The sequence below is a fragment of the Monodon monoceros genome, unplaced genomic scaffold (assembly GCF_005190385.1).
Source record: "Monodon monoceros isolate NGI ecotype Baffin Bay Population unplaced genomic scaffold, NGI_Narwhal_1 Super_Scaffold_12, whole genome shotgun sequence".
Classification (NCBI taxonomy): domain Eukaryota; kingdom Metazoa; phylum Chordata; class Mammalia; order Artiodactyla; family Monodontidae; genus Monodon; species Monodon monoceros.
This window is the reverse complement of record NW_021703768.1, coordinates 89,077,101-89,090,884: the sequence shown is the minus strand read 5'-3', so window position 1 is coordinate 89,090,884 and position 13,784 is coordinate 89,077,101. Positions and strand designations below refer to the sequence as shown.

The following is a 13,784-nucleotide window of genomic DNA, read 5'->3' as shown; positions in this document are numbered from 1 at the left end:
TGAAACAACAGGAAGTCTATACCAGCACCTATGATGTATTCTTGCCCAAAATAAACAGCCAAAATCTTATCAAGCCTCTAGATCTAACTTCCAGCTTGCAAGAAAATTGGAGGATGAAGGAATATGTGAAACTGCATCACAAGCTGCTAACAGCAAAATCCAAAATGAAGGAATTAAATGCTATAGAATAAACTACCCAGTTTCTCCCACAAATAAATGGCATTTTAAAAGTGGGGTGGTGAGGGGAACCTAGAGATTAAGAGATTATTCAAATGCAACATATGAGCCAGGTTTGGATCATGATTCAAATGAAACAACTGTAAAAAAACATTTAACAATCATTTGAGCATAGTCAGGATAATTAATAATATTAAGGAATTATTGTTATTTTAGGTGGTTAATGATAACATAGTTTTTTAAAAAAGAGTACTTATTTTAGCAATATATACTAAAATATTTATGGATAAAATAATAACTGGAATTTTCTTTAAAATTTTCCAGTGTAGAAGAAAAGTAGGTGAGAGTATAGATGAAAAAAAAAGAAAGAAAATATTGACTATGTGGATGGATAAGTCAATGGGAGTTCATTTAACTATTGTCTCTTCTGTACATTTGCAAATTTTCATAACAAAACCCATTGTAAAAAGTTATCCAGAAGAAACAGACTCTGTGAAAAAAATTTAGAAATATTCCAACTAATTTATTTTGCCTATTTTTTATTATATGCATAGAATTAAACGATGCAAATTAATTTTCTAAAAGCCTAAAAGAGCTATTTCAGTGAGTAAAAAATAAAAATTCTAAGTGATAAGAAAGCATTGTGTCATCGTTTAATTGGCAGCATTTTTTTCTTTCATGAGAGTATATAAAGTAACAGTATATCTTATAATCAATAATGTTATATATTCAGTAAAAATAAGATACCACTTATTAGAGACACTGAAATCTATTTCTTGCCAGGAAATGGTGACTAAACAATTTTTAAAGTCAAACAAGATAAAGTATTTCAGTGAATTTAAAAATCAAATTAAAGTAAGAATTCCAGAACGGAAAGACAAACCTTGATCATCTCTGCCTCTATCTGCTGATGAACACCTATATAACTCTTCTTCACCTGCTGCTTGTCTTTGATCATCATGGTGAGCCTGTGTAAGGGCCCAGAATTTAGGTCCTCTGCATGTGTCTTCATTATCCTACTAAGTTGTTCCGTCTGCTGAATCATAAGTAGCCAAGACTTTTTAAAAAATAAGAAATAAAATTAGCACTTGTATTAGAGGTTTCCACTTAGCTGTCTTCAGGAACTTTAAATATTTAGTTTTACACAAATTATTACATTAATATAAAAATGGCAGGTTTCTGGCAAATTATGCAAGGAGCTATATGAGTGGTTCATATTTAATATCTTTAAATTCAAGAACAAATGCTTCAAAATTCAGTAATCAGAGACTGCAGAATTCTAGGACAGGATTAAGGGACTCTGAGAAGCCACACTTGCAGTCTTCATTTTACCACTTCTTGTTTGTTTTTCAACACGCTGATATATTGCTTCTGCCCAAACCATTCTATTGCCTTAGTAAGGTTAACACTTCCTAATGATCAAATGCAACAGAAATTTACCCATCTTCATTCTTAACCTGTTTCTCTGAGGCATCTGATCCTACTGACTCACTTCTTCCTGAAACCCTCTTTTTTGGTTTCTATGGCTTCTCATCTTCCAACATGCTGGCTTGCCTTCCTCCCTTCCTAAAAATTCCTTCTCAAACTTTATACCTGCTCTTCTTTTGCTGTCTATGTCTTAAATACTTGTATTCTCTACATTTCTATCTTATCTCTTTTCTTAATAAATACCATTAGTTCTCAATGGTTTTTCTAGCCCAACACATTGCCTCAATAGCAGACACACATAATGGTGGGTTTGGGACAAGTGGGCATATGGATACTGCTGGAAGAACAAGTCATCTGTTTTTAGACTTTCTACCTTATTAATACTGAAAAAAAATAAAAGGAATACTCTTCACTACAGGTCTTCAAAATTCTATTCAGAAACAGGTGTTGGAGACTTTCCATGGTCAGAGAGGATCCATGGTAAAGATACAAAAAATAGACAAGGCATAGTGTCAGATATTTCACAAGAGTAATTTTCTACACTATTACCTTTGATCTGTGAATGAACAGAATTTCTGCTTCTGTTAGTAGTCCAAAATAATCCTAAATCAAAATTTAATTGGTATCTAAATCAAAACTATAGCCTAAAGGAAGCAAATTCTTAGTCAGTCAGAACTCACCAGGGTCTAACTTAGTAATCTTGCTTTTTGATACACTGCAATATGTTTTTTAAAAAAAGTAATCTTTGAGGACATTTCTTTAGGGAAAAGGGTCATTTTTAGTTGTGAGATGCTATTATGAACATTAAATAAGATAGATGGCCTATGAACTCATCATATTTACTTTCAAATTCAAAAACCTCAGTACTAAGATGCTCAATACCACAAAGCCATTTAAAACTAATGTAGCTCCTCCATTAAAATATTAAATTTAACAAAGATGAAAACAAGAAAAACTATACAAATGTGGATTAAAAACATAATTTAAATTGCCCTAGTAATTCTTGTAGCTTTGCCTTTTTCATTTGATATTTTCACTCTAAAAAATACCATGTTAGAAAAACACTCTATAGCATGTGCAGAATATTAAGGCTACCAAAAATAAAGTGAGAGGAATCTGTTTCTTTCTCAAAAAACAAATATTCTCTATCTTCAAAAACCAAACACTCTCTAAGTGCTTTGTAGCAATAAATTTTTGTGATTCTATGTAGGAGTCCTTGCAGCCTAGGGAGAAGACTTCTTAGAAGCTAACATTAAAGATCACACAGCTAGGTCAGATTGCCCTTCACCTCCCAGGAGGGCACATCTCATCCTGTCTAATAGCCCTGTTCACTGCAGTCACTGTGCAAAGTCAAAACCTCCCAAGGTATATATTATCACCCCAACTGTCAACCCCATATTGCCCTCAACATCTCCTATCCTGACCCAGGACACTATCTATAGAATCCTGTACTCTCAAGAACTCTTGCTCTATGATTAGAAAACTCTTATACTTCTTATCAGAACTTTCCATTTGTCTTCTATCTGTAACAAAAACCTGGCTTGATCCTACTAAAAACAACCTAATACTGCTAATAAATATGCCCTCTCTTCCTAGAAGTCTCTGTTCTTCTGAAGCTCAAATCACCCCTGCACATGAACAATCCATCAGAAACTCCTTCTGATTCTCCCTCCAAAGTCTACCACAAATCTACCCACTTCTCTTCATATTCACTGCCACCCCTTTTGGAAGATATGATTATCTCTGGCTTAGACTGTTGCAGCACCTCCTAATTGGTGTCCTCTTTTCTACTCATGCTCCTTTCCAAACCATTCTCCTTAAAGTAGCAAAAGAAATTGTCATCTCCTGCATAAAATCCTACACTGGCTTTCCTTTTCATTTAAAGAAAAATCCAAACTTCCTTCTAAGACCTATAGTGTCTCAGATTATGTGTCCTCTGTCTATCCTTTCAACTTCTGTTTTGCCATTATCTACCCAGCTAAATAACTTCTAGTAGCACTGGTCTTCCTTTAATTTCCTAAACATTCTCTCTTCCTGGGAGCTCATCCTCTCTTTCACATAGCAAGATCCACCTCTTCCTTTAGGAATCAGCTAAATCTCATGTAGGTCTAATGCTTGCTATTCTTTATCTTAGCACTTAAAACAACTATTTACTTGTATGTATACTATTTTTTTTAATGTCTCCCCAACTACAATGGAAGCTCCATGAGGGTAGTACTGTGTCTCTGTGTTCACTATTTTAGGTATTCACTGTGATGCCTAAAATAATAGCTACTAAATATTCTTTGAAAGAAGGAAGGGAGAGAGGGAGGGAAAGAGGAACAAATGTAGAATAAAACCATTAAGTGAAAATATGCCATTAAAAGATTTTTTTAATTGTTTCAAACTGGAATTAGATAGCGTAGAACAATGCCAATTATGATGAGGAAGGAAAATTAACAAGTCTATCTTCAACTGATAAAACAACAGAGGGATTAGAGCAGCACACAATGCAATAAGAAGCACTGGCCTAAAAGGAATGAGTGAGTGTGCAAGAAAATGTTTGGGTGGTGTATAACTCGAATTAGACGCATGGCTGGAATATTTCTTAAAAAGAGAGATGAGTAAAATGTTAACAGATGCTTAATAAAGAAACAAACAAACAGAAAAGATGCATTTCAACATTTATAATTAAACTGATATAGCACTTTGCAGATATGGCTCTTTAGTTCAGGCATAGCAGTGGCCAAAGCATAGATAAATTATTTGTTGATTAGGATAATTTGTGGAAGATAATTCCTTATCTGCAGACCATCTCATCTGCAGACCATCTGCAGACATTCAAATTGCTTTATTACACAGAATCCTGCTTAAGGGATTAATAATGTTCCTCATAATGGAATTTTACCAGTAGTCAGAGTCACTGATGCTGAAAGCTACAGACAGGTTAAGAAATAATAAAAAGTGAAAATATCTGAAGTTAATTTTAGAAAAATCTAATCACAGGCAAAGAATATTAATACAATTTGAAAATAAAACCATTGTGGTTAAGTTTACAAAATAGAAAAAAAGTATCTTAATTTCTGAGAGAAGAGCTACAAAATGTGAAAGTAGGAATAATTTAACTATAATAAACTAGACAAAAATCCCAAAAGATACTAACAAAATCAGGAGTGAGCGATGGATAAGAAGTATAAGTATGCTCATTTCCTCACCTTTCATACATAAGAGTCAATAGACAGCTTTAGTTATAAAATTTGTAAATAAAGAGATATAGATATAAGCTTATAATTTTTAAGTTTCAAAAGTTAAACAAGTGAATGTTTAGAAAAAAGCAGACTATATAGACCTTCTGAATTACAAAAATAATTTTTAAAGAAAGTTAACATTGTCCACTAGAAAAAGAAAGAAAACAAAAGAAACTTAAAATGATTAAAATTAAAAATAAGCTGCAAAATAAAATTTATACTAAACACATCTGTTAAATATTATACGTAAACTTTATGTGTTAAACATCTATGAAAAGGAAAACTATCAAATCAGAAGGGAAAAAACTTTACTATACACAAAATGAGAAACATCAGTAAAATAAAATAACATGTAACAACAACAGAAAAGATAGGGAAACCCCTCCCCCAGAAAAATATGAACAGTAAGATCCAGTAGTCATTATATTCAAATGATATAAAACTGAATTCTAGACACAAAATATAAAACAAAGAAGGGCACAGTATGTTGCCAAAGAATATCACTCAGAATGAATATATAACTGTTGTGATTCTTTTCATTCCAGAAAACAGTACATCCAAACAGAAAGCAAAAATGGTGGAAAATGCAATGAGAAATCAAAAGTAGTAGGAGAATTAAATATACTCATCTCTACCTGTGAGAGACTAGACTAAAAAAAAATAGTAATACAGAGTACCTGAATAAGTAATTTAATAATGAATATGTTTGACCTACTATCATCATATATAAAACTCTATACACTACAGGTCTAAAAATACCTATTTTAAAAGAATATTTTTAAAAATTAGATAATATTGGGCTATAAGAAATTTCATAAATTTCCTCAAAAATAGAAATAGTGCATACTAACCACACTATCTAGCCTCTTTCAAATAAAGGAAAAAATCCTTATCAGAATTTTTTAAAGGAAAAAAATCAAATCATTCCTAAAAAATGCATAGGCCAAAACGGTTAAGTTTTTAAACTAAAAGAAGACCTAGAAATAACAGTAAATAAAACACTGACCATCAAGCTCCATGATACACAGTTCAATATGCTCAAAGATTCACAAACTTTACACTATTTCTAAGTAAGAAAATTTTAAAATAAATTTATTAAAATACAATTTTACAAGTTAGAAAAGGGAGAACAATATAAAACTAAGGAAAGTACAAAGAAGGAATTGAAAAGAAAAAATGAAAAATATTTATTAATTAGACAAAAATAAAAATAGAAAAAATGTTGACAGCATTAAAAAGGAGAGCTTAACAATAACGAAGGAAATAAAGTATATAAAATTGACACTTAGTGAGAACTAACCATAAGTTAAGACAAAATTGCAAAAACTGAGAGAAGCATCTGAAAATAAATGAAGTAGCTTTTTTTTTCTTTTAAAGAGAAATGCAAATTAGCAAAATTGACATTCCAAGAGACTGCATACAGATCATTCCATTTTTTGCTCACAGGTACATTCCCAGCCCTTTACCTGCTGGGACCTGATCTCTGCAAACTGTATTTCCCAGGCTCTCCCTTGCTAACTGGCTTTTGGCTTTATTGGGCAATGGGAGGTACTGGCACAAGGCTGAAGGGCAGGAAGAAGGGAGAAGCCAGGATATATTTCTCTCAGCCTCTCAGATTCTTTCTTTCCTCTGTCTCTCTGCTTGTAATAAGCCCTCCTCCTCCTTTTGTGGCTTCCAGATGGTAGAGGCTCCACATAGTTAACTAATCTCTGAGGTGCCTTATCTTTCTCTGTTTGCTCTCAGCTCTTCTAAAACTTTTGAACACATTTACCCCAATTAAATCCTATTTATTGAAGTACCTAGTGTAGGTTCTGTTTTCCTGACTGAATCCTAAGTTTTACAGATAGGAAATTCAAAGAGACGAATAACCATGGAATACATGGTTATCATAAATCAATTATCAATAAAATACCTCTAATAAAGTACAAAGCTCAAACATTTTTTCCTAATGAATAATTTCAAACCTTATGAATCAGATGCCTTTGGTATTACCTAAATTGTTTCTAAGAATGGAGACTGAAAACAAAGTTCCTAAAATCACCATAACACAGATAACAAAAAATGATGAAGATACTACAAAATTAAATTCATTTATAAATACCAATGCAAAAGTCTTAAGTAAAATATTAATTGCGCAAAATTGCCCATTAAAAGAAAAACATCTCATAATCAGTTTGGGAACATTTCAAAAATGAATATTTAATAGTTAAATATAGAAGTATTCCCATATAAGTCAAACACAAACCAAGCTGTTTAATATCAGCAATGTTATTTAACATTATTTCTGAGATGCCTCTGAAGATAATGATTTGAAAGGAAAAGTCTTACCCTTTCTAATAATAAAAAAATACAAATGAAGCCATTTGAAATTATTTTTCATGTATCAGATTGACAAAATTAAATAAAACAACCACACACTGTAGGTAAGTGTATATGGGAACAGGCTCTCTAATGCACTGTTAGTGGAAATGTAAATTATTGAAAAACAAATTTGGTAATAGCTACTAAAATTCTAAGTGGGCAAACTTTATACCCAGAAATTCTACTTCTTAGAATTTATCTCACAAAAAATATTTTCACAAGAATTCAGATTTTATTTACAAGGATATTTATCACAATCTTAAGAGCAAAAAGAGTTCAATTTAAAAAACTGAAGAAATGAATTATAAAATGATATGCAGCTATTAAAAAAAGTAAAGTAACTGCAAGTGAAATGATACAGAGAAAGCCCAAAATACATAACTAAGTAAAAAAGCCAAACTTCAGAACACTTTATAGAGTACAAAGTTATTTCTATAAGATAAATAAATGTCTTGTGTGGGCATATGCAGAAAAAAAATACAGAGAAGAAAATTAGGATGACTATACATGAAATGTGGAAAAGATAACAAATTATTTTTTTCTCCTCAAACCTGAAATGCCTTGTAAAAGTGTAAATATTAGAACTAATCCAAAATAAAATTATTTCTGTACCAACTCAAATTCCATCCACAAGCTGCTCAAAATACATACACACTGTGACCTAACACCACGATAGCACTTCCAAACATAGGGCTTACTAAAATACGAAACACCAGCCTTTACTGTATCACTCCAAATTTAGGACAGATGCTTCCATGTAATTAAATTGCAGCTCTCATATGGAACAGGGAACAATCATCACACTACAAGCCAAAACTATATCTAAAATAAAATAATACAGAACAAGATGAATTATTTTTTAATCATTACGTGATAGTGTGAAAAAATATAAAACAATATCTACTCAAAGGTAGTAGGAAATATTAGCAGCTCCTCCATAAAGTGGTAAAAACTCACTAGTTTAACTTACTTTGGGGAAATAAAGTCTAAATTAATTTTTAAAAATTAAATGTTAGAATTTTCCACAGAAAATAATTTATTCCATTCAGGTATATACAATAGCAACAGGTATGAAATGTAAAGATCCTATCACACTGCTTATATTTCCATATATTAGTAATTGTAATTAACAAATTAATCATGCATATTATCAGGTACTCAGAAATGAGATGAAGGAAACAAGAAAACACTGGTTTTCTTGATTGACTGATTGATTCCTTTGTACCAGGAACAATGTTAGAAAGAGGAGATAAAATAACCAGCAAAGTAAAGGACCTCTTCTGACCATGACATACTTTACTAACTGGAATCAAACTCATCTTCCCATTGAAAACAACTAGAAAATGGGGCATCATGTATGACACTCTTTTCATATATTGGACAGCAGGCAGCACTGGGCTGGAATCCCAAAGAGAAGTGAAAGGCCTAAAACTGCCCCAGTTGTCTTCCTGGAGTTATTTTCTTAAGGGAAGTGCTGGGAGAAAATCAGAGATAAACAGACTTAGAAGTCATAGTAAAAAGTTTGATATATACCAATTACAATGCCCAATCAGAAATTTTAGGCAGGGGACTTGGCCATTACAGGGGTTAAATTAAAAGGTCAAGAAGAAAACTCTCTGGGCCTTACATAGCTTATACTTGTTTACATTTTTTTATTAAAATAATAATGCAAACCCTCACCTGATCTGAATTATCTTAAATTCTAAATATGTAGTCTGATTTCGTAAGTGCTAATTACGTCTTCCCAGAAGAAAAATAAAATGCTACTGGGAAAATCTTTAAAAATAAGATCAACCAAGATGGAGTAACAGGGACCAAATTTACCCTTCTACCTGAAACAAGCAAAAAATGGACAAAAGATATGGAACAACAGTTTTCAAGACACTGTTTATCAGCTAAAGAAGAACAGTGATCACCAAGAAAAGGAAACAAACAAGGTGAGCCCTACAATTGCCCTGACTTACTGACTTGAGAGACTGCAGCACAGGAAGGAGAAACTGAAGGAGACACCAGCAGAATCCCTGGGGTGAGGAGACAAAGCTGAGAGTCAGGAAAGAGCAAGGCAACTAGAGTTCATGGGACAGACTACTGGAGAGGACAGAGGTACACAGAGAGAAGCCCAGAGATCTGCAGCGAGCCCCGCTCCATCCAGGATTCAGCACAACACTCATCAGTGCATGCCCGGGAGAAAACTACAGGAGCTGGGCAAAGAACTGGCTGAAAAGACTAAAGGGAACAGGACCTGGTGCTCACCCATGGTTGGGAATACTGCCCGTTCCCACCAGCCACATGGAAAAACTCAAAATTTATGGGGCATGGGGTAGAATACTCAAAAAAGTTTTACCTTCCTAGTGGGGAGTAATTAGCCCTGGAGGTAACACTGTTCTGGTCCTGCCTAACAAATCTTAAAATCAGAATCCAAAAGATCAAACTCTTTCCAAGTAACGTAACTGTGTCCCCAAACAAAACTCAACAACACATAGCAACACAAACTATCAAAAATGAAGCAGAGAGAAAAAAAAATTTTTTTTAATAAACAAAGTATCACTGAACTTTAGGACTTTTAGAGATCTAATATGTGTATAATTAGAAACATCATAGGAGACAGAGAGGAATAGGGAAAGTATTTGAAGAAATAATGGCTGAAAATATTCAAAACTTGATGAAAATGAAAAATCCACAGATTCAAGAAGCTCAATAAATCCCAGCACAAGAAGCATGAAAACAAAACAAAAAAAACAAAAAAAAAACCCCACACTATCAGTACCGTATCTGAGTCAAACAGCCTTGCGACATTCAAATGTTTTATAATGATAATATAATAGTTTTCACAAACTGATTACATATATGAAACCCATCAATTCTATAACGCATTTTGATGAGTTTCTGGATAACTTATTTTTTTCTTACAGCATTTAAAATTTCCTCCCCTGTAAATATAGCAGGAATTGACTAGTCTCCTCTGCATGGTTTATATCCCAGTATCCAGAAATCTCTACAGGTATGATCTCATCTGGTGGAGATTTGCAAAGAACCAAAGGACTGAGTTTACTTAGTGAGTGAGCAAGAAATGGATCATCTGAGTTAAATATGTCCTTTAATTTCAGGGGATTTCGGCTTCTCTAATTAAGCCTTTCTAACAATGAAACGGTTGAGGGACTTTCCTCGTGGCACAGTGGTTAAGAATCTGCCTGCCCATGCAGGGGATATGGGTTCAATCCATGGTCTGGGAAGATCCCACATGCTGCAGAGCAACTAAGCCTGTGTGCCACAACTACTGAGCCTGTGCTCTAGAACTGAGCCTGCGTGCCACAACTACTGAAGCCCCCATGCCTAGAACCCGTGCTCTGCAACAAGAGAAGCCACCGCAATGAGAAGCCCGCACACCGCAACAAAGAGAAGCCCCTGCTTGCCACAACTAGAGAAAGCCTGTGCACAGCAATGAAGACCCAATGCAGCCAAAAATAAATAAATTAAAAATAAATTTATTAAAAAAGAAAGGGTTGAAACTTTTTAGACCCCGTTATTCAAGTACTATAAATTCTCAGATTATCAAACACTAACATCACAATCAAAACAAATCCTGAATAAAAATACTATGTAGACAAAAAAAAATTACTAAATATTTTTAAATAAAATAGAATCAAAATAATCAACATAATCAAAGTCAATATCTGGGTTCTAAAGAGTGGTACCAAATATGCTGAGCCACATCATCTCAGTCATTGCCCAATCTCAGCAGTAAGAAGAAAGCCATTATGACTACCAGAATATTGCTACTGCTACCAAAAAAGTGTAAGTCTAAATGTCTAAACAGGGACTTCCCTGACAGTCTAATGGTTAAGACTCTGCACTCCCAGTGCGGGGGTCACAGGTTCGACCCCTGGTTGGGGAACTAAGATCCCGCATGCCACACAGCATAGCCAAAAAAAAAAAAAAAGGGAGGGAGATGCAAGAGGGAGGAGATACGGGGATATATGTATATGTACAGCTGATTCACTTTCGTATAAAGCAGAAACTAACACACCATTGTAAAGCAATTATACTCCAATAAAGATGTTTAAAAAAAAAAATGTCTAAGCACAGATTCAGACCATGAAGGAAACTATATTACCTTTTCTTTCCTAATACTTCTTCTTCAAATTTTCTAGACTAGTGCCCCTCAATTGCTTGTGTTCTTCTTGGACTTAAAGGCCACTCTTCTTGTTCTTCTGAGGAACAAAGATAACCGGCCAGAGTCATCTTTGTCCTTCAGAAGTAAATCACATAAGCTCAGCAGTCTGTCCTACCAAAAGTTACAGGTTGAATTAAAGACCTCCACAGTCTCTTCCAGCTCCAACACCCTGTGGTTGTTCTCTACTTAGCTACTTCCTTCATCATCCTCATAAACTCATTGACCTCTGTTGCTCATGTCCACAGAAGACTGCTTTGTTGATCCAGCTCTAGTGGATCTTTGTTAATACAGGGATGGCCTATTTGAAAATTTTAAAGAAAACAATAAATTACAGTAAGGAGATGTTTGCCTACTTCCCTCTAGTTTCTGGGTAATATTCCTGTTCTCCACCCTGCTGCATCCCACTCCCATTCCCCATCCATGTCCTAGAGAAGTGGTTCTGTTATTCCCTATTTCCTGTATCCCCAAAATTTCCTTGACTGGATCTTTCAACTCAACATTTTTTACAAAAGCAAAGCCTTTCCCTTCCCCAATCCAACCAGTTCTTCCAGCTACTGCTCAATCTTATCTTTTTTGAAAGCCCCTCAAATAGACTTCTGGGGGGGAAAAAAAAGTTAAAGCTCTGCATTTGTTTCCAGAAGGTATGAACCAGACTGTAGACTTAGGATACTCCCTTTTGAAGCTCTACCAAAGAAATGCTGTTTTCTTTTCTCATATCCTGTGTAATACAGAACCAAGAGGTGAGTTTGATGTTCTCCATTACTTCTCCCCAATTCCACCCCTATTAAAGCTAACCTTGCTTGTCAAGACAGCCCTTTACTCCTACCTCTGATACACTCATAGGCTTTTTCTTATTCACCCCTTACATCAACAGTCTGAGACACATATCTTCATCTTATAAATGGTGTCGGAGAGATTAAGTAATCTGAAGATCATACAGCTAACGAATGGAAGAGCTCAGCTTCAACCCAAATCTACCTCTTACTGTGCTAGACTGGAAACAACCTAAGAAGTCTGGAGGATACAGAAGTATGGGAACCTAAAGACCCTTGCAATGAAGGACTACTTTGAGAACAACATCTAAGCTAAACTGACGAGAGTACCTTATAAACTGGTTACATATTACATTAATCTGTATTTAGTACTTTATCATTAAATTACAAGCTTAAGAGCCATAGGGAAAAGTCATCTACTCCCTGTAGGCCACCTACTTTGTAGCATGAATAACAAACAGCTAAAGTGAAGAAATCCTTCTAGGCCAAGATTAATGAGTCATTCTTTTTTTTTTTTTTTTTTATGCGGTACGCGGGCCTCCCACTGCTGTGGCCTCTCCTGTCGCGGAGCACAGGCCCGGACGCGCAGGCTCAGCGGCCATGACTCACGGGCCCAGCCGCTCCGCGGCATGTGGGATCTTCCCGGACCAGGGCACGAACCCGTGTCCCCTGCATCGGCAGGCGGACTCGCAACCACTGCGCCACCAGGGAAGCCCAATGAGTCATTCTTGATATGACACAGTCTGTTAGAAGAAATGAAGATGAAAAAGAAAGAGGCCTCTCACTGTATTTGAGTTTCTAACCAGAATAATGAACCACACTTCAAATCTTCCTAAACAGAACAATTAAGAAATAAATCATCTTCTTACCTAACCAACCCCAATACCACACTGGATAATTAGAAATAGTACCACTTTAACACTGACAGTACACATTTCTTTATGCTCCAGGAAAACAAATGACTGGTTTGGGACTTTAAGTTTTAGAACATTTTTCAGAATGTTAAGTGTTATAGTAAATAACACTAATATTATATCATAACATACTGTTTTTTACATAAAATGCATTACTTCAAAAGATTTTCTGAATTCCTAAATGTGATTATTTTATGTCTGATTTATTTCACTTAGCATAATGACCTCAAGGTCTATCCATGTTGTCACAAAAGGCAGGATTTCCTTTTTTATGACTGAATAATATTTCATTGCATATATATACCATATTTTCTTTACCCATTCATCCATTGATGGACACTTAGGTTATTTCCATATCTTGGCTATTATAAATAATGCTGCAATGAACATGGGGGCATACATATCTCTTCAAGATGATAATTTAATTTCTTTCAGATGCATACTCAGAAATGGAATTGCTGGATCATACGGTCATTCTATTTTAATTTTTTGAGGAACCTCCACACTGTTTTCCAAAGTAACTGTACCAAGTTATGACCATTTGTATGTCTTCTTTGGAGAAATGTTTATTCAGATCCTCTGCCCATTTTATAAATGGATTGTTTGGTTTTTTGCTCTTGAGTTTTAAGTTCCTTTTTTTTTTTTTTTTTGCTGGTTTATAACATTATATAAGTTTCACGTGTACTATATTTCTATTTCTGTATACACTACAGTATGATTTTATATATAT

The 13,784-nt window shown here is 34.4% G+C and overlaps 1 protein-coding gene across 2 annotated transcripts in view; it reads right to left on the bottom strand.

Annotated features, from left to right (window-relative positions):
• FER (FER tyrosine kinase) overlaps positions 1-13,784 on the bottom strand; it is a 466,661-nt gene that overhangs the window by 387,495 nt on the left and 65,382 nt on the right. For both annotated transcript variants that reach the window (XM_029216683.1, XM_029216684.1), the window contains one exon: positions 1,061-1,234. In XM_029216683.1, the coding sequence (XP_029072516.1) occupies positions 1,061-1,234 (174 nt within the window). The remainder of the gene's footprint in view (positions 1-1,060; positions 1,235-13,784) is intronic.